General features: G+C 40.9%; 1 protein-coding gene across 7 annotated transcripts in view; it reads left to right on the forward strand.

The window, feature by feature from the left end:
• exoc2 (exocyst complex component 2) overlaps window positions 1–22,629 on the forward strand; it is a 329,764-nt gene that overhangs the window by 62,202 nt on the left and 244,933 nt on the right. For all 7 annotated transcript variants that reach the window (XM_070880460.1, XM_070880458.1, XM_070880464.1 and 4 more), the window contains one exon: window positions 14,125–14,295. In XM_070880460.1, the coding sequence (XP_070736561.1) occupies window positions 14,178–14,295 (118 nt within the window). In that variant the 5' untranslated portion in view covers window positions 14,125–14,177. The remainder of the gene's footprint in view (window positions 1–14,124; window positions 14,296–22,629) is intronic.

Raw genomic sequence — 22,629 nt, forward strand, 5'->3', positions numbered from 1 at the left:
GCAATAAAAACTTAATCAACAGTTTAAACTGTTGGTATTTTTTTCTTGATGAGATGGATGCTAGAACAGGTCAGTAAAGAAGTAGTGTGCTAAATATTGTGGGCTTTTGTTAGCATTTAGTGCAATTCCAGATCATAATGGAAGCCAGTTCAACAACGTAAGCTCTATAATTGCACATGTAACCATTTGGACACACAGAAATTCTGTGGATTCTAAAGTAATTGCTGTACAGTAGATACACGGTTTGAATGGCTGGAGGGCTATATATCCATCAAGGGAAGGGGGTGCTTATCTTAACAATTCTAAAAAGCATAATTTGAGTAGCTTATTGTGAGTGCCGAACCCCCAGTGTTGAATTATAGTTTATGATCCCTTCCCAGCATTTTTTATTTTACATAATGCATGCACCAAATATATTTTTTGCAATTTTGGAAGTTTAATTGTTCATTATAGCTGTGAAGTACTGTAAGGCATTTAAATGGTCTGATTTGTAAGATTACAAACAACCCATTGGGGCTAGTAATTTGAGTTATTGCCGTGTTTGGTGAAAGGATAGATTTATGTACTTGCTCACAGGTTAGTAGGTAATTAATGTTTCAGTGTGGATAAATCTGTGTAAAATAGTTATGTATTTTAATACATTATAGATAAAAAGAAATGATCTATACTGCACTCAGGTTTTCACACAATATAGTTCACTTGCAGTGTCAAATTGATATTATAGTTTAAATATGTGAGTAGTATGAGATGGTGGAAAGTTGTGGAGCTACCTTTATCAATTAGTTGAATAGCTGCCACATGAGAGATTTGTTTGGTGATTATTATTTCACATCACTGAATAATAACCTTCATTTAAAGTGACATAAATAACCACTCTAGTGTTGCAATGTGCAGGTGTGGAGCTGTTAGAAGTATTTCCTATTCTATAATGGAGCAAAAGGGATTAATAATAAATAGATTGTTTTTTGGTTATTGTTGTCCATGTGATTTGTACTTTATCATCGTACTTTTAAACTGTAGATAATGTTTAATGAAAATCTGCTGTAGCTTTCAGTACTCAGTAAAAGTAGAGAGGCAACAAAAGTTTTAATCAGAAAGTGCCCGCTTAGTGTCGAATTAAAAGTAGTGAAACGTGAAGTCCAATTAAATAAAAATATCTTTGAAGATGGTCAATGGATACAAAGCTTTATTCATTTGTAAAACTTACTCACATTAAAAATGGGTTTTGTTGTCTGATTTATTTCACAAAACAATTTATCTGGTTAGTGAATGGAAGGAAAGTATACCCCAGTTGTAAATAAAAAAGCACTTTATTTTAAGCTCGGATCAGGAAACAAAGCCTCTGAAAGTTTTTACTACGGCAGATGGAGCCTCAAATACATGAAGTCAAATCCCTATTGTGGAACTTGGATTTCTTGGCATTTTCTTACTGTTCCATATACGACACACCATTACACATACCGGCAGTTCTTCACCACACAGTTACTTGTTTGCCAATTGTTACTGAATCTGTTTTGAGGAGAATGCGATGATGCAAGTTACAGAGTGCCTAGCTACTGTTTAATGTGATCCTGATTGTTTATCTCCAAATACTTTGTTTTTATTAAAGTCATATTTTTACTTTAAAGTAATCATTCTGTAAATGTAATGGGACCTGAAGATTATGGGAAATAATTGTACAGAAACTGATTGGATGACTGACTGTGAAATGTGTACCTTTTTATTAAACTGAAAATAGTAACCAGATTTATTTTAGTTTTTTCTTGCAGAAAGGAACCGGTATGGAAGTCAGGAAAGCATGTAGAATTATGTTTTAGAATTTTTTCTTATTAAAGGAAGCTTGAAAAGCATTAAGACGATGCTTTTCATTCAGTATGATGGAAGAAAAAAATCAATTTTTGGAATACATTTGCTTACAAAAATGAGTGGCAAAGCTGTTAATAGAAATGGACTCTGATGCTTTCTATTTGAGCATGATATTTAATAGTATTTTTAATGTTAGACAGCAAAATCTTACAATTTTGTATTTGGAAAGCAACTTTTCAATAGTTGCAATAGATGTGCAGCAGAGCAAACATTTTGTGGAAATGCTATAGCGAGGATACTTTACTTTGTGGAGGCCCATGTATAATTTGTTTATTTCCAGATGCGATCCAACCCTTCTCAAGTGGAAATGAGAACCACATTGCATCTCTGAAGTATTCTGGTCATATCAGTAGTGTAAAGGACTTCATTAGAATTTAAAAAATGATTTTCAATGGATTATTCAACTCTGGGAAATGAGAATGAGCCATCTGCTGACATCATGTGGAAACTTGATTCTTATTTCCACAGCTTTAGGAGCACATGATAATAATAATATTGTGAATAAATCTCTCGGACTCCAGAAATTTTAAAACACATTAGTTTTGTAAAGTCCTGAAATGTTGGGTAAAAGTCAGTAAATCTTGTAATAATAGGTGATTTTTTTTTTCTGGTTCCCACATACAAGGGATTCTGAAAGTTGTGAGATCGCACAAGAATGTATAAGAGGAGTGATTCTGAGCATTTGTGGGCTCTCTGGGATTTTACAAGTTTGGTGCTTGTTGACATTTCAACGTCGACATGGTTGAAATGTAAATACATTTGTTATAATCTCTGGAATATTCTTACTGAACCGAATTGGAAATAATGAAATATCAAGTGTTATTTGGACTAATCAGTTAACGTGCAAGGTGAAGAATCTATTTATACCAGTACTCAAGCCAATATAGTGCAGTACTGAATTTCTTGCCGATGGCCCTTCACGCTCTTCTACTGAAAAAGAGCAACAGAGATTTTTGTAGTGAAGTGATGCTGAATATATTTATTTCTCTGTCTCTAGATATAAAAATATTTTATGATTAAGATGAACTAAACCACAGCAGCAAACATGACTTTATAGGTGTCTCAAATTCCTTCAGGTGAAGTAGGGAGAAAATTGGAAAAGAAAAATAGTTAAAAGTCTTAGAAATATGTAGAAGTTCCAACATGGAATCACGCCAGTCGACTCGACCGGTATTTACCCTCATGCGAGGAAATAGTTCTAATCACATTAACCCACCCTGTTGCCATATCCCTTCAGCCCCTTTCCTTGGTCCACCGATTCAATTTAATCATGAATGTTGACATCATTTCTGCCTCAACCACGAGCCCTTGTAGTGAATTCCACAGCCTCACAACTGTGTGTGAAGAAATTTTTCCTTCTCTCTGTGATGTCTTTTACATTTGATATTATGTCAATGACCCTTTGTTTTTGACCCCTCAACTGGTGGAGACAGTCTGCTTCTATCTACCCTGTCCCATTCTTTCATAATTTGAAACACTTTATTATAGTGCCCCGGAATCTAATGAAAAGAGACCCAATTTCTCCAGTCTTCCTTCGTATTTGTATTTCCTCATACCCAGGCACATCCGAATGAATCTGCTTTGTATCCTCTCTGAGACCTCAATATCCATTCTATAGTATGGAACCCAATACGGCACATAGTATTGTAACTAAGATCTTATTAAGGTTTTATATAGACAAAGCATTACCTCTTGGATAAGGTTCCCTTTAATGTTTTTGGGTCCGCAACCCATTCAAATTTCCACTCGGATGCAATTTTTCCCATTTTTCCTCCAGAGCGCACCACGGCTGCGAAGCATAACGGGAACATTGCTCTTGGGTTTTATATTCTACGCCTCTTGAAATAAAAGCTAGAATTCTATTAGTTGAATGCAGACCATGTGATGTTATCAATACAGAGTAACCACATGATTGGCAGGAGAGTACAATAAGAGAATTATTCAGCTATTCTAAAGCAGAATTATGGGGAACTTCTAAAGAGGCATACATGTGTCTCATGGTTTATAATAATCTCCGCAAGTGAGCCTTGCTGGAAAATTTACATGAACTGATTGTCTCACGATGAGTTTTATTTGCGTGTACGTGTGTGTATATAAAAGAGTGGCACTTATTGCCCTTATATTGACTATGAAGTTCAATACAATTCTTTAATGGGTGGAGGAAGCCATGTAAATTAAATAGATAATCTTCACAAATATTCAATATTCTGTTTGTGCAACATATTTGTAATTTTCATTGTTTTTCTCAGAGAAATAGTTATATCATGAACATTTTTGGGGGTAATGTCTTTTATGTTCCATAGTCTCACTCCACTTTGTCCCAATGTCAGGTTGGGCTCTGACTCTGGATTTAGATTTCATTTGCACTATATCATGTTTATCTAGTGTCAACTTGGCTCAATTAGCAGCACTCTCGCCTCTGAATCAGAAGGTTGAGGGACCGAGCCCTGCTTCAGGACTTGATCGTAAAAATGAGACTGAAGCCCATTAATCACATCAATGTGCAAAGCCACTTTTGGTTCCACATATCTTCAGTGCCTATATCACTAGTTTCTTGGCAACACAATATTGAGATATTAACAGTGATATATAGGCCCAGAATTTACAGTCTGTGGTGAAGTGACGGCTCTCACCATTGACCTCGGAACTGACCACAAAGATCTAGCGATCTCTGTGGCGTGAATTTCAGATTTGCTGATATTAATTTCATGCTGGTGTCAAGTCTAGGGGATCTCCAGCATCCAGCAACCGTGATGTCATCAAGGTGGCTAAGTAGCCAATCATATTGAAGAATTCTCACAAACAGCTAACCAGGAAGTAAAATGCACTGATTTTCCTTCACTTTTTAATCATTTTAGAGAGCGAAATAAAAATTGGGACATACATATGGGATTAAGGTAGAAACAGAAATATCATAAACAAACTTTAAAAAAATTATGATGTTAAAAACCATGGAATTAAAAAACAAATTGACATTCCACAAACATAAAATTTGTTTTTCAGGGTCATAATGGTTGCTCGGCAGTATTTATGAATCAGTTCTCCTTTTTTAAAAAAAACAATAGTTCCACCTCATTCAACAAGGCTTAACTTTTTGGGGTTTTGCTAAGAGCAATATTACAGGATAAAAGCTTCAGTCCTTGCCAATTCAGTGATATCTCAAAGATTTCCGGCTCTGTGGAGTTCAACAGTGCACCCTTGGAGAAGCGTAGAATCACTGACAGCAACTTTTGTATTTCTGCGTTTATGTGCGCATGCACTATCGCCAGAACTTGTCAGTCTCAGATGGTGAACTCTGATGGTTTCGCTGTCATTGCCACCGCAAAATCCGGGCCATAATGTTTTATTCATATGTTCAGTTTTTGTATGGTACCCCCCAATGCTGTCTGGCTACATGGCCATTAAGTTAAAATATTGTTCCTCCTTTTCTACCTTCTTGCCTTTCGAAAGTTTGCGTGATTGGCAGTATAACGTTCTTTGTAACTAGTTGAAATCCATTGGACATATCTGGTTCTAAATCAGTTGGCATTGAATTCTTCTACAGAACGCTAATCAATGCTGCATGTTCTGGTTCATGCTGAGCAACGGGAGTGTGATCGATGACTCGTGTGAGTCAGTAAAAGAATGTCAGCAGCACAGTTAAAGATTCTAGGTTTATTGAGCTTTACAAGTTGAACTGAAGTGGCCTCTGCTTCCAGACGGCCTGCAGTCATTTACATTCCCACATGGAGGTAGTAGCTGAGGCCATTGTCAACACTAGACTAAAATGATTTATCAACGCATAGTGGAAAAAAAAAATCTTACTTTTCATTTTGATACGATTAACTCTAACAAAGCATGAGGATCAGCATTCACCTGGCAACTCTGCTGAACCTATGACTGAGTAGGAAGCAGAACTGCCCATTATGTGGCAATTTTTGTTTTTAACAAAATATTTTTTTTTAAATTGTAAGCTGTATTGTACTGATGCTTTTGAAATGGTATTGGTGCCGAGATAATTTATGGGGATCAATCTGCCTTGGTTAAGTTATCAATTTATAAAAGTAAAGAACTGATTTCTTAATTATTTATGCATTTTTCATACTTCATGGACAGGAGTTGCATTAATTGTACATAAAAATTCCTTTCATGAGCTGAAAGACTAGCATTTATATAGTGCCTTTTATGACCTGAAGCGCTTTACAGCTGAAGAAGTACTTTTTAAAAATGTGGTCACTGTTGTAATGTAGGCAATAAAGATATAAATAAAAAATAGAAGAATAAAATGTACATGGTGAGATGTTGAGGTGACCCAATTAGCTTATTAGTGTATATTGAGTTCATAACCTAAAGGATACAGCTCTTGTATGGATTACCAGGCCATACACTTGGACCAAAACCATTGAGGATGGTTTCTTCTGTTTGCTACATGTAACAACATCATAAACACATTGTCAAGAACTGGTTAATGATTTCATTACAGACAGCAGACAAAGGAAATCTTCCCTGTAAGTTCCAAACTAAACAGGCTAATCCATTGGGGAAAAACAGGGATAGAGTCGGGCATTTAGACTTAATGAGCAGAAATTTAGAAGCCACCAATAGCTTCTTTTTATACTCCATAGGAACTGATCCAGAGTCAATGGAATGTTGGAAAATGATTGTCAATGCATCCGCTATTTCCAAGGCCACCTCCTTGCGTACTCTGGGATGCAGACCATCAGGCCCTGGGTATTTATCGGCCTTCAATCCCATCAATTTCCCAAACACAATTTCCCGACTAATAAGGATTTCCCTCAGTTCCTCCTCCTTACTAGACCCTCTGACCCCATTTATATCCGGAAGGTTGTTTGTGTCCTCCTTAGTGAATACCAAACCAAAGTACTTGTTCAATTGGTCTGCCATTTCTTTGTTCCCCATTATGACTTCCCCTGATTCTGACTGCAGGGGACCTACGTTTGTCTTTACTAACCTTTTTCTCTTTACATATCTATAGAAGCTTTTGCAGTCCATTTTAATGTTCCCTGCAAGCTTCCTCTCGTATTCTATTTTCCCTGCCCTAATCAAACCCTTTGTCCTCCTCTGCTGAGTTCTAAATTTCTCCCAGTCCCTGGGTTCGTTGCTATTTCTGGCCAATTTGTATGCCACTTCCTTGGCTTTAATACTATCCCTGATTTCCCTTGATAGCCACGGTTGAGCCACCTTCCCTTTTTTATTTTTATGCCAGACAGGGATGTACAATTGTAGTTCATCCATGTGGTCTCTCAATGTCTGCCATTGCCCATCCACTGTCAACCCCTTAAGTATCATTTGCCAATCTATCCTAGCCAATTCACGCCTCATACCTTCAAAGTTACCCTTCTTTAAGTTCTGTACCATGGTCTCTGAATTAACTGTTTCATTCTCCATCCTAATTTAGAATTCCACCATATTATGGTCACTCTTCCCCAAGGGGCCTTGCACAACGAGATTGCTAATTAATCCTCTCTCATTACAGAACACCCAGTCTAAAATGCCCTCCCCCCTAGTTGGTTCCTTGACATATTGGTCTAGAAAACCATCAGTCCAGAAAGTAGATATTGGTGCTACCTGCCACTGATGTGCAGGTCTTCCGTTGGTGACAGACTGCTGATGGTCACAGCTGCTCTGCGGTCTTCTGAGAGATCCTATTGGATGTAGCAGTGTGTGTTTTTGCAAAGATAAAGTCAATAATTTTGAAAGTAAGGGTTCTACACACACAGAGGATGAACCATTTTAATGTGTGGAAACAGTGCTTCTCTCGTTAAAATTCACTGCTAAGTTTACAAAGTCAGCATCATCATCATGGGCAGTTCCTTGGAATCGAGGAAGACTTGCTTCTATTCTAAAAATGAGTCCTTATGTGACTGAACAGTCCAATATGAGAGCCACAGTCCCTGTCACAGGTGGGACAGATAGCCATTGAGAGAAGGGGTGGGAGGGATTGGTTTGCCGCACACTCTTTTCACTGCCTGCGCATGATTTCTGTATACTCTCGGCGATGAGACGAGACGTGCTCAGCGCCCTCCCGGATGCACTTCCTCCACTTAGGGCGGTCTTTGGCCAGGGACTCCCAGGTGTCAGTGGGGATGTTGAACTTTATCAGGGAGGCTTTGAGAGTGTTCTTGTAACGCTTCCTCAGCCCACTTTTGGCTCATTTGCCGTGAAGGAGTTCCGAGTAGAGCGCTTGCTTTGGGAGTCTCATGTCTGGCATGTGAACAGTGTGGCCTGCCCAGCGGAGCTGATCAACTGTGGCCAGTGCTTCAATGCTGGGGGTGTTGGCCTGGTCGAGGACGCTAACGTTGGTGCGTCTGTCCTCCCAGGGGATTTGCAGGATCTTGCGGAGACATTGTTGGTGGTATTTCTCCAGCGACTTAAGGTGTCTACTGTACATGGTCCATGTCTTTGAGCCATACAGGAGGGCGGGTATCACTACATAGCTTGGTGCCAGATTTGAGGGCCTGGTCTTCGAGCACACTTTTCCTCAGGTATCTGGGACTCAAAGAATACTGAGACACTTAAAATGTAGCTGTACAACAGGCTGGAGTTACAATACATTTGGTGCGAGAGTGAGTACTGTGAGATCGCCTACTGGAGATGGCCTTGCACTTCCCCCGCTTCAGTGAACTCGGGAGTCAGATTGGGACTCACGTCAAGTTAAACTGTTGCTCTTGTGGTGTTGATGCAAAAGTAGTCATATGAAGGCTGCCCCAACTGGACGATGGCAGCAAAATTTCTTCAACCGTGCCACATTTTATACTTTAGAGGCACAATAAAATTTTCTAATTTAAAAGAAAAACTTTCCTGCAGTGCATTTTATAGGAATTTATATTTGCAGTGCATATATTTGGAATCAGCACTTGTGTAGATGGCTAATCTCTTGCTTCACATAAGCAGTGGTACAAGTTTACATGTTTGCATCCTGCTTTGAGAGTTTTTTTCCCTAAGTTGGGCTGCCCCCTGGAGGAGTATTCAGTCAATCTGTGTCCCTTTCAACAAGTCATAAGGTTTATCAGTGACTTTCTTGAAAGATTAAATCAATTATCGATGCAAGTTGAGGCTCGAGAGTTATTTATTTTAATTAGTGTTACTTTCATGACGGTATGAAACACTTTCAGCAGCCACAATATATGCATAAAAAGTTCCATTTATGATGTTTATGTACATAGATCAGTAGTTGTAAAAATATTGTAATTGTTTTTTGAAAATATTTTAAAAATTATTTCCATTACTCCCTTGCATTTATTTTTTAAAGGTCTAAAAAACATAGCAAATGCATTGATGTCACTGGCATTATACAGAGAAAACCTTTCTTATACATGATTAGAGGGGTAATATAAAAGCAAAATACTGCAGATGCTGGAATCTGGAATAAAAACAGAAAATGCTGGAAATCTCAGCGAGCCAGGCAGCACCTGTGGAGCGAAAGCAGAGATAACTTTTCGGGTCGATGACCCTTTGTTAGACTGGAGAGTTTTTGGAAAGAACTGATTCTTAACAAGCACTGAAAGGGGGAGGGGAAGGAAGAACAAAAGGGAAGGTCTGTGATAGGTTGGAAGACAGGAGAGATTAGAGGGACAAAAAGGGATGATGGTCCAAATTCAAATGGTAAGTCAAGATAGGGTGTGAATGGCGGGATAATGATCAGCTGCCATTAGAGACAAGGAGAAAAGAAGAAACAGGCTCGGCGGGGGGGGGGGATGGGGAGGGAGCCAAAGATTGGCAGCGGTTACACTCTGAAATTTTTGAACTCGATGTTGAGTCCAGAAGGCTGTAAAGTGCCTAAACGAAAGATGGGGTGCTGTTCCTCGAGCTTGCGTTGAGCTTCGCTGGAACAATGTGGGTGACTGAGGTCAGAGTGGGGATGGAGTGGAGAATTAAAGTGACAGGCGACCAGAAGCTCAGGGTCATACTTGCGGACTGAACGGAGGTGCTCTGCAAAGCGGTCACCCAATCTGCACTTGGTCTCCCCAATGTAGAGGAGACCACATCGTGAGCAGTGAATACAGTATAATAAATTGAAAGAAGTACAAGTAAATCGCTGTTTCATCTGAAAGGAGTATTTGGGATAGTGGGAAGGGAGGAGGTAAAAGATCAGGTGTTGCATCTCCTGCACTTGGACGGAAAGGTGCCGTGGGAAGGGGAGGAACTGCTGGTGGGGGGAAAGGTGAGGACAAGGGGAACCTTGTCATAGTTCTAAGAGGGAGATTGAAGGGGTGAGAACAGAGGTGCGGGAAATGGAATGGGCACGGATGGGAATCCTCTGTTCTGGAAAAAGAAAGACGTGTCAGAGGCACTTGTGTGAAAGGTGGCGGCGTCAGAGCAGATGCAACGGAGACGGGGAAACTGGGAGAATGGAATGGAGTCCTTACAGGTTGCAGGGTGGGAGGAAGTGTAGTCCAGGTAGCTGTGTGGGTCAGTGGCTTATAGTGGATACTGATCGAAAGCCTATTCCCAGAGATGGAGACGGAGAAGTCGAGGAAGGGAAGAGTCGGAGATGGACCATGTGAAGGGGAGAGAAAGATGGAAATTGGATGCAAAGTGAATGAAATTTTCAAGTTCAGGTTGAGAGCAGAAATAGAGGGGTATTTGATGCAGTTATTTTAATAATTTGTAAATAATGTATCATAAAGTTTAAATACAAGCACTGTATGCATATTTATAAGGAATCTTGGTTGAAGATGTCAGCCAATTATTTTGCTCATTGAATATTCAGTCACTAAATCAAGAAACGTTCAAAGAACTTGCATTTATATAGCGCCTTTCATGACCTCAGGATGTCCAAAGCACTTTACAGCAGCTCAAGTACTTTTGAGGAGCAGCCACTATTGTAATTTTGGAAATGCGGCAAACAATTTGCATACAGCAAGGTCCCACAAACAGCAATGTGATATTGACCAGAAAATCTGTTTTACTGATAGTTGAGGGATAAATATTGGCCAGGACACTGGGAGAACTTCTTCGAATAGTGTCATGGGATATTTTACATCTACCTAATTGGACCTTGGTTTAACAACCAAATAACTACACTTCTGACAGTGCAGCACTCGCTCAAGTCTGTGTCGTGGGACTTGAACTCACAACCCTTAACTCAGAGGGGAGTTCTATTTTATGAGGGTCTATGTCACAGACACTAAACTTGTGTTGGTTTCTGACAACATTGTTTTATGTTAACTATTTCCTATCCACACATTTTATAAAATAAAAATCAATCTTGGCAAATTTGAAGTAGTTCAGATGATAAGACCACTTGTATATCGACATGGTTTATGGTATCATAACCGTGGATCTGGATTAGTGTGTTGTAATTATCTAACAGTTGTCTAGTGTCTTCCATATTGCACCACACATTGTAGTTTTGTTCAAAATAATTTATTTCTGCAGGTAAAATTATTGTTAATGAGCTAACGATCATATTCAGATTAAGCAACATGCTTGCTCAGTTGCTAACATGGTATGCCATTGAATTGCAGGATTCCAGTTCAAAACGGAAATTCCCATATAATGACTGCTCGTGTCGGCCTTGGCTGAATGGCTCAGCCTTGCCTCTGAGTTAGAAAGTTGTGGGTTCAAGCCCCGCTCCTGGAACTCAAGCGCATGATCTAGGCTGACACATGGTTGCGGTACTGAAGGAGCACTGCAATGTCGGCGATGTTGTCATTCAGATCAGAGGTTAAACTACCTGCTCACCTTAAAGATCCCAGGTAGTAAATGGTCAGAATTTATCTTTCAACCAACACGACCTGGTCATTTGCCTCATTGCTGTTTGTGGGACTGGACTGTGCACAAATCGCCTGTTGTGTTTACCCACATACAGCAGTGTCTGCACTTCAAAAGTAATTCATTAGCTGTGAAGTACTTTGGGGTGACCCGAGAACATGAAAGATTCTATATAGATGCATATTCTTCCTATGAATAATCAGAGAAGGATGGCGTGGAACCTGAGAACGGAGAGTTGATTCGTGTTGTTAACCTGCACTCTTTGGTAGTTTTGGAGCAGAATTGGTAGAGCATTATAATCCCTCTGTCAAAAGCAAGTACAATGGATTGGACATCTACATTTTAATCTAATATCTTAATGTATGTTATGCTTTCTTTGTGTTTTGAAATAGAAACTACATGTGTTTTGATGTAGGATACTCTTTAGTTTATGGGGCCTTTATTTCAAAAATAGTGAAACTTCAATCACAGAAAATTGTGCTGTGATATATTGACAGAATTGATAAAATAATATACTGTTCAGTAGCTATTTTTTGTTGAAATTTGTAATCTGTTAATAAGCACTGCTCATAATTTTCTTTTTTCCTCTATGTACCTTAAGGTAGATACTAGTTTGTTGAAATCACAACTTTCTGCTTTTAAAATGAAGTAACTTGTGAATATGATCTTTATTACAGTATATTTGATTTGAAGCCGGTTGAGTTTTTCTCTTGTAAATTGAGAAACAATTATAGAATTAAATCCTTTTGAATAAATGATCAATGTTATAAATGAGCTTGTATTATTCAGCATTACAAAATCGTAGAGCTTTGCAAATCACTTTTTTTTGGTTTATACTGTGCTGCTGGCTGAATGAAGTGCAAATGTATAGCTGTGTAATTTATTCCAGAAATGTTAACCAAAGCCTCAGAGCGCTACGTTAATTTTGCTCTCCTTTACACACAGCTTGTGTTTTCAGTAATTTGTGATGTGGAGGAGTTGCAAGTGTTAGAATCACCATTCATCAGTCATTTGGTTAGCAGAGGGAGAATGAATGGTGAAAGGCCACGACCAGTATGTTTCCCCAGTAAGGGATGGATTAACCTCCCCCCAAGCCTAATGATAGGAGCCCAGTGCCTTTGCTTATAACCCCCACCTTCCCACCACCCTGGTAAACTGACAGCTTTTAGACTTTGCGTGCAAGTGAGTTCAGCTGGCGCTGTGTGGTCTGGGTGTGTGGTCTCCAGGCCGGCTGAGAGGCTGCTAACAGGGTGGATGAGAAAGACCTCGTCTGTTTACTTTAATTTGCTTGGACGCAGGAACTCTGCCCAACATTTCTGGTGTGCTGGTTCCATAAGCAGTGGCCAGTCCATCACAGCTGCTGAGCAGTCTGAAATGCTGGGCTTGTGCTAATCACCCTCACAGCTCATAGATCAATTTCAACATGTCACAGACAAGCTAATCCAGGTTGTAACTGGAATTGAGGTGTAATGTTCCAAGTTGGAATTTAATATTTTTTCCACTGCACCCAGCACTGCAGTATAATTTGTTTTTTAAAAAGTGTTGCATTTGGAGAATAGTCGTGAGTTTTCAATATTGGTTTGGTAAAAAAATAAATTGGTTTACTTTCTTTCTCTCCATATAAAATCTGAGTCCGTCCGGCATGATCCAAGAATTATATTGCTTTATTCACTAACTTTTCATGTGCATAAATTAAAAAACATATTCACGAAGCCAGGGTGAGAAAATACTATTTGACCGATTCAAATTCATCCCTTTAATTGTGTTTCAAGAGTAACTAAGAACTTCAGAATATTCTTCTTTCTTCTGTATCAAAAATATTTTTTTCATTGATCAGTTGTAAAATTATTTCTGACAAGGCCATACAAATGTTCAAAGTCAAAATCGCAAGCTTAGTTTCAATTGCAACTTACTGTGAGTGGAGCAGACATTTCACAGAAGGAAATTGTGAACTTTTGTGGGAATTTGAAATCTTTTGCTTTGACCAAAGTTTTCCAGTGAAGTAGCAGCAACCCCATATATATTAGGAGGGATGCTGTTTGATGGAGGGGCAAGAGTGAACAATTGAATGCAATTTGCTGTGGAACAGTTAGGCATTGTAGACACTGTGGAAGAATAATTCAAGTATGGCAGACTGTATGGGGGCATATTTCTCTGTTCATCTCAAATTGTGTGTGCGTCTGTGTTGTCTCTAACTGTAAACACAGGCACAGTATAATAAAAGTTCAGAGGTATGTGCAATGCATATAATTTTCAGCTTGCTTTAGTTGTTCAGGATTTGTATAAAATGGATCAGTGTTTTAACAGATCCTTATTTATAAAACACTGCAATCAAAGTATTTGTACATACAATTATAGCATATTTATGAAGCCTTTTATAATCATTAAATTGAAGTCAGGACCCAGTTTGTGGAATTTGTAACTCCATATGCTTTACTCAGTCAAGTTTTTAAAAAAAATATTAAAGGTAAGGTTATTTATACCTTCTCCCCCCAAAAACTTAAGACGCTCAATTGATTGTTCTTGTGTTGTATTTTACAGGTTGCTGTACCCTGAGACATCTTTTAAATAAAATCCGCAATTGAGGACTGAACATGTCTCGAGCACGACAACCGCCGCTGGTAACTGGGATCTCTCCAAATGAAGGATTTCCATGGACAAAAGTAACGATCAGAGGAGAAAATCTGGGAATAGGACCCATGGATCTTATAGGTAAGTGTCCAATTTCGTTCAGGGAAAACCACTTCATAAAACTGCATCTGAGATCACTTGCATGCTCTCCTGGCCATCTTCACTTAATCCTATGTAAACCTTTGCTGCCCGTATCCTATCCTGCACCAAGTCCCGCTCACCCATACTCCTGTCCTCATTGACCTACGCTGGATCCCGGTCTCTCAACACCTCAAATTTAAAAGTGCTTATCGCTTCATGGACTTGCTCCTCCCTGTCCCCGTAACTTCTTCCAGCACTCCTGAACTTTCCGTTCCTCTGTCCCTGTCTGGCCTCCTGTATATTCCACCTTTCCTCCCATCCCCCCCCCCCCGCCCCACACCCCCCCACCCCCACAGTGGAATTCCTTTCTTGAACTTATCTACTTTTCCACCGAATTCTCTATCTTTAAGGCTATACTTAAAAGCCATTTCTTTGATCAATTCACTAAATATATTCAAAAAGGAGTTAGATGTAGTCCTTACTACTAGGGGGATCAAGGGTTATGGTGAGAAAGCAGGAATGGGTTACTGAAGTTGCATGTTCAGCCATGATCTCATTGAATGGCGGTGCAGGCTCGAAGGGCCGAATGGCCTACTCCTGCACCTGTTTTCTATGTTTCTATGTTTGACCTAGCCCAGCTACTGCTCCAAATATTTCCTTCTTTAGGCTTGTGCTCTATTTCTTTATTGAATTTGCCTCTTTGAAGTAGCTTGGGATGTTTTTTTAATATTAAAGGTGCTTTAATATATATAAATTCAAATTGTTGTTGTTTTCAAAGGGGAAATCCACATAGTTTCCATTGGCCTGATACAGTATGCACTATCACTCCCCGTAGGGACACAACTTACTTACCTAAGCCTACAGAACTGAAGTAAAGAGCAGCTTGGCAAGGACCAAGACTTAAGGACTCAAGTGTGCACAGTGCTACTGCAAGATTTTAACCCATTACCACCACACAGCTTAACAGCATAGAGCATTGGGAATCTTTTCCCTATTTGTCCAGCCATGACGATCCTACCCGTTAGGTCATTAGCTTGCCGGGTTATCTGGAGTAAAGAATCTTAATTCCCGGTGACAGATCCCATCGACAGAAACATTTGTTACTGTAATAGATTATTGTGTATTCCTAGTCTTTGAATAAACACTTTTATCAGATGATATGAACTAGAATATATACTGCAGATCATACTTAGTAAAAAAATGTTAAATAATAGGACAATACATTTGGTTACAGAACTTCAAAATTATACCTCCTCGAATACAAAAATAAACAACATAATACTTCACTCACTCTTCGTAATACTAAACTAAGAACACAACACTTGTATGAGAGATTTTGTTCAACTACCACAGTCTCTCTATACAGCTACCTCCATACTGGTTGCAATATAGTTTTAAGAAGCACTAAAGAGCTGAGGAAAACTGTCACATTTTTCCTTTGGAATCAGTAGCTTCTGGTTAACCAGCTGGCCAGCAAGAGAACTGCCAAGATATGGAGCTACTCTCCTAGTATTTGTCTTCAGCTAATGAAGGTGAAAAGCTGACAATTCACCCGATTGAATCGGCTGACAATTTGTAGCAAGTGTTTTTGCTGAGATGAATACGAGCTGATTTTGGAATTAACAAAAACCACGTGAAGGCCAACTACTATCTCTGCAGACAAATGCAGTTGGCTCGTCTATGGACTACTGTTTCCTCACAATGTAATTTTTAGCCATACTTACAGAAAGTAGATTCCACTCAACCCAGAGATACAATGCCATTTAAAGTGGCCAGTCACCTTGTTTGGGAATTGTGACCAAACTGCTATTTATCATGCACTTTAATGAGTTGAGCATTTTTGAAGCTTGTAACATCAATATATGGTGAAGAATACCTAACTGTAAATATTATACTTGCTGATGCATTACAGTTACTAAGAATCTATTTTTCATTAGCCGTTTGAAAATGTGGATGCTGAGGATTCTGGCAATTGCCAATTACTGTATATAAAGCACTGAGGAAAGCATGTAGTTCATGTGATTTCAGCTATTTCACCAATGTGCTCCAGAGAAATGTTAGCACTTTGGCATCATCACTGTGATAGACCATCCCTGTGTTTACAGACAGTATTTGCTGTCTGCCAAAGAAAAACAAAATGCTATTTTAATAAAATTTGTTGGATGAAAATGTAATTTTTTAACTGACTAAGGGAACTTTTGTATGAATGTAAAAGAAACTACCATATATGTACTTAGAATTTCTTGTGTGATTTTTAAAGGATTATTCTGCCTCGACTCTGATTTTTTTACCAATTTACCGAGTTCTGTGAAGGATCCTGAATGAATATTTACATTGATTGGCGTAAAATGTTCTATTAAAATACACCATCGTCAAAGATTCTACATTTTGTAAGTCTTTTCACACCCTGTTACCCTGTTACAAATAGGCCGCGATATCGTGGCTGAAACTCAATTCCTGCACGAGTAACCTTTAGCATCGTAGGAATGAACGTGTCACCGAGCTACCAATTCCACATTACTACAACAGGCCTAGCAGTGTGAGACAAGGATCTGAGTGTGTGTCTGTGTGTTTAAATTTAGTTCGTTATGTGGATCGGGAAGCAATATTGAGGCAGGTATGTAGCTAAAAACTCTGCTAAAGATAAGTTAGAATGATAGAAACTTGTGGCCATTCGACCCATCGTGTCTATGCTGGTCAAAAAAGAGCTATCCAGCCTAAACCCACATTCCAGCTCTTGGTCCATAATCCTGCAGGTTAATGCACTTCAAGTGCATATCCAAGTGCTTTTTAAATGTGGTGAGGGTTTCTGCCTCTACCACCCTTTCAGGCAGTGTCCAAACGCCTCTCCCCCCCCCCCCCCCCCCCCCCCCCCCCCGGGTGAAAAATGTTCTCCTCCACTCCCCTCTAATCATTCTACCCATTACTTTAACTCTATGTCCCCTGGTTATTGACCTCTCTGCTAGGGGAGATAGGCCCTTCCTATCAACTCCATCTAAGCCCCTCATAATTTTATACATATCAATCAAGTCTCCCCTCAGCCTCCTCTGTTCCAACGAAAACAACCCCAGCCTATCCAATCTTTCCTCATAGCTAAAATTCTCCAGTTCTGGCAACATTCTCGTAAATCTCCTCTATACCCTCCAAGTGCAATCACATCTTCCTGTAATAAATTAAATTAATTCGGTAATTTCTGTAAATCACTTGCTAAAAGAAGTAGCAGAAGCTCCCGAGGTGGTGCAGTGATTGGATGCATCTGGAAGGTCACAGGTTGAAATTCTAATCTGTACTTAGTTAGTTGATCTCAGTCAGGGTGGTGGTAGGTCTACTATGATTGGCTTGGAGCCAATCGCAACGTGGAGGTTCTGACCTGCGTTTTCCTTGGAACAGCGGCAGGTTGAGGCCATAAAAGGTGCAGTGAGCAGCGGCCTGGGAGCAGCGTGGAGGCATACCACTTTAGAGAGCAGCACGAGTTGGGTGTCATCAAGGTCCAGGTCGGTGATTGGAGCGTGGGCAGACACAGCAGGAGCGCAGAGTTCGGGGCGAAGGAGTGGCGAGAATCTGGAGGGATGTGATTGGGGCCCAGGAGAGGCGTGAGTTCGGGGCCATGGGTCCAGGAGCAGCACGGGCCAGCCCACACTGCGATATGTGTGTGCACTAGATCCGTGCAGCAGAGTGGATCTCCAGTTGTCTTGGGCAATCCTTGCCACTTGACCAAGACCTAGCTCTGTCAAGCCCGTGTGGTGGCTGGTTTGCAACGGTCACCACATGTTTTAAAAAAAAAATCTACGCATAGGCATCTTCCACCCTTCAGGATATAGTTCAGGACCTGGAATTTTAGGTCCTTCCTTGGAACACCTGTTTTTTGGCGTGGAAGCAAGTCATCCTCGTTTCAAGGGACTGCCTATGATGGTGATGATGATTGGCTTGGGCACCCCTCCTTTTAAGGAGAGGAAATCTGACCATGAGTCCTGCCCATAATGAATATTGGGTGATTCTTTCTTGAAGTGTGCATAATCAAATGAGGACAGAATTGCAGTGATGTGTTGCCCTCTGAGGCCAAATAGTCTTCTGACACACTCTATCTAGGTGCATATAAAATGAGGGTCACTCTAATGAGCTGGCTGGGGCCTGAGGATTTGTACCTTAGTGAGATGTTAGTGCTACAGGAGGGAGGAGAAAATTGGTGAGAAAAACAAAGCTTTTTCTGTATATAGCTTTTGGCTCTATACCAGCTGACATTGCTGAATTGTGCCTAAGATTTGTTTCCAGATAACATTACTTTTTTATTGGTTTCTTTTCTTTTGGACCATAATGATCATCTGAAATAAAGTTGAATTGCAGTTCTTAGCAGACAATGTCTTTCTTTCTAAACTAGTTTGGGGAGTGAAAGTGTTGATTCTACTCTAATGCAATGTTAATACTGTATTCTGACGATATAATCTCTATTTCATAGAAACATAGAAACATAGAAAATAGGTGCAGGAGCAGGCCATTCAGCCCTTCTAGCCTGCACCGCCATTCAATGAGTTCATGGCTGAACATGAAACTTCAGTACCCCCTTCCTGCTTTCTCGCCATACCCCCTGATCCCCCGAGTAGTAAGGACTTCATCTAACTCCCTTTTGAATATATTTAGTGAATTGGCCCCAACCACTTTCTGTGGCAGAGAATTCCACAGGTTCACCACTCTCTGGGTGAAGAAGTCTCTCCTCATCTCGGTCCTAAATGGCTTACCTCTTATCCTTAGACTGTGACCCCTGGTTCTGGACTTCCCCAACATTGGGAACATTCTTCCTACATCTAACCTGTCTAAACTGTCAGAATTTTAAACGTTTCTGAGGTCCCCTCTCATTCTTCTGAACTCCAGTGAATACAAGCCCAGTTGATCCAGTCTTTCTTGATGGGTCAGTCCCACCATCCCGGGAATCAGTCTGGTGAATCTTCGCTGCACTCCCTCAATAGCAAGAATGTCCTTCCTCAAGTTAGGAGACCAAAATTGTACACAGTACTCCAGGTGTGGCCTCACCAAGGCCCTGTACAACTGTAGCAACACCTCCCTGCCCCTGTAGTCAAATCCCCTCGCTATGAAGGCCAACATGCCATTTGCTTTCTTAACTGCCTGCTGTACCTGCATGCCAACCTTCAATGACTGATATACCATGACACCCTGGTCTCGTTGCACCTTCCCTTTTCCTAATCTGTCACCATTCAGATAATAGTCTGTCTCTCTGTTTTTACCACCAAAGTGGATAACCTCACATTTATCCACATTATACTTCATCTGCCATGCATTTGCCCACTCACCTAACCTATCCAAGTCACTCTGCAGCCTCATAGCATCCTCCTCGCAGCTCACACTGCCACCCAACTTAGTGTCATCCGCAAATTTGGAGATACTACATTTAATCCCCTCGTCTAAATCATTAATGTACAATGTAAACAGCTGGGGCCCCAGCACAGAACCTTGCGGTACCCCACTAGTCACTGCCTGCCATTCTGAAAAGTACCCATTTACTCCTACTCTTTGCTTCCTGTCTGACAACCAGTTCTCAATCCACGTCAGCACACTACCCCCAATCCCATGTGCTTTAACTTTGCACATTAATCTCTTGTGTGGGACCTTGTCGAAAGCCTTCTGAAAGTCCAAATATACCACATCAACTGGTTCTCCTTTGTCCACTTTACTGGAAACATCCTCAAAAAATTCCAGAAGATTTGTCAAGCATGATTTCCCCTTCACAAATCCATGCTGACTTGGACCTATCATGTCACTATTTTCCAAATGCGCTGCTATGACATCCTTAATAATTACCCACTACTGAGGTCTGTTTTCTCTCTCCCTCCTTTTTTAAAAAGTGGGGTTACATTGGCTACCCTCCACTCCATAGGAACTGATCCAGAGTCAATGGAATGTTGGAAAATGACTGTCAATGCATCCGCTATTTCCAAGGCCACCTCCTTAAGTACTCTGGGATGCAGTCCATCAGGCCCTGGGGATTTATCGGCCTTCAATCCCATCAATTTCCCCAACACAATTTCACGACTAATAAAGATTTCCCTCAGTTCCTCCTCCTTACTAGACCCTCTGACCCCTTTTATATCCGGAAGGTTGTTTGTGTCCTCCTTAGTGAATACTGAACCAAAGTACTTGTTCAATTGGTCTGCCATTTCTTTGTTCCCCGTTATGACTTCCCCTGATTCTGACTGCAGGGGACCTACGTTTGTCTTTACTAACCTTTTTCTCTTTACATACCTATAGAAACTTTTGCAATCCGTCTTAATGTTCTCTGCAAGCTTCTTCTCGTACTCCATTTTCCCTGCCCTAATCAAACCCTTTGTCCTCCTCTGCTGAGTTCTAAATTTCTCCCAGTCCCCAGGTTCGCTGCTATTTCTGGCCAATTTGTATGCCACTATCCCTGATTTCCCTTTATAGCCACGGTTGAGCCACCTTCCCTTTTTTATTTTTACGCCAGACAGGAATGTACAATTGTTGTAATGCATCCATGCGGTCTCTAAATGTCTGCCATTGCCCATCCACAGTCAACCCCTTAAGTATCATTCGCCAATCTATCCTAGCCAATTCACACCTCATACCTTCAAAGTTACCCTTCTTTAAGTTCTGGACCATGGTCTCTGAATTAACTGTATCATTCTCCATCCTAATGCAGAATTCCACCATTATTATGGTCACTCTTCCCCAAGGGGCCTCGCACAATGAGATTGCTAATTAGTCCTCTCTCATTACACAACACCCAGTCTAAGATGGCCTCCCCCCTAGTTGGTTCCTTGACATATTGGTCTAGAAAACCATCCCTTATGCACTCCAGGAAATCCTCCTCCACCGTATTGCTTCCAGTTTGGCTAGCCCAATCTATGTGCATATTAAAGTCACCCATTATAACTGCTGCACCTTTATTGCATGCACCCCTAATTTCCTGTTTGATGCCCTCCCCAACATCACTACTACTGTTTGGAGGTCTGTACACAACTCCCACTAACGTTTTTTGCCCTTTGGTGTTCTGCAGCTCTACTCATATAGATTCCACATCATCCAAGCTAATGTCTTTCCTAACTATTGCATTAATCTCCTCTTTAACCAGCAATGCTACCCCACCTCCTTTTCCTGTTATTCTATCCTTCCTGAATGTTGAATACTCCTGGATGTTGAGTTCCCAGCCCTGATCATCCTGGAGCCACGTCTCCATAATCCCAATCACATCATATTTGTTAACATCTATTTGCACAATTAATTCATCCACCTTATTGCGGATACTCCTTGCATTAAGACACAAAGCCTTCAGGCTTGTTTTTTTAACACCCTTTGTCCTTATAGAATTCTGCCGCACAGTGGCCCTTCCTGTTCCCCGCCCCGGGCCTCTCCGCCCCCCCAACACCCCCCCCCATCTCCCCTCCGTCTCCTGCCTCTGCCTCCCTTTTGTCTCCCTCTGTCTCCCTGCATTGGTTCCCATCCCCCTGCCATGTTAGTTTAACTCCTCCCCAACAGCACTAGCAAACACAGCAATCCCGAGATTGCTACTTTTGAGCTCCTACTTTTTAATTTAGCTCCTAGCTCCTTAAATTCGTTTCGTAGGACCTCATCCCTTTTTTTACCTATGTCGTTGGTACCAATGTGCACCATGACAACTGGCTGTTCTCCTTCCCATTTCAGAATGTCCTGCACCCGCTCCGAGAAATCCTTGACCCTTGCACCAGGGAGGCAACATACCATCCTGGAGTATCGGTTGCGGCCGCAGAAACGCCCATCTATTCCCCTCACCATTGAATCCCCTATCACTATCGCGCTCCCACTCTTTTTCTTGCCCTCCTGTGCAGCAGCGCCAGCCACGGTGCCATGAACTTGGCTGCTGCTGCCCTCCCCTGATGAGTCATCCCCCCCAACAGTAATCAAAACGGTGTATCTGTTTTGCAGGGGGATGACCACAGGGGACCCCTGCACTACCTTCCTTGCACTGCTCTTCCTGCTGGTCTTCCATTCCCTATCTGGCTGTGGACCCTTCTCCTGCGGTAAGACCAACTCACTACACGTGATACTCACGTCATTCTCAGCATCGTGGATGCTCCAGAGTGAATCCACCCTCCGCTCCAATTCTGTAATGCGGACCGTCAGGAGCTCGAGGCGGATACACTTCTCACACACGTAGTCGTCAGGGACACCGGAAGTGTCCCTGAGTTCCCACATGGTACAGGAGGAGCATATCACGTGACCGAGCTCTCCTGCCATGCCTTAACCCTTAGATACCCTTAAATTGGTAATAACAATGTTACAGTTTACTTACTGATATAAAAAATAAAAAGGAAAGCTACTCACCAA

This window comes from Pristiophorus japonicus, chromosome 5 (genome assembly GCF_044704955.1).
Source record: "Pristiophorus japonicus isolate sPriJap1 chromosome 5, sPriJap1.hap1, whole genome shotgun sequence".
Taxonomy (NCBI): domain Eukaryota; kingdom Metazoa; phylum Chordata; class Chondrichthyes; family Pristiophoridae; genus Pristiophorus; species Pristiophorus japonicus.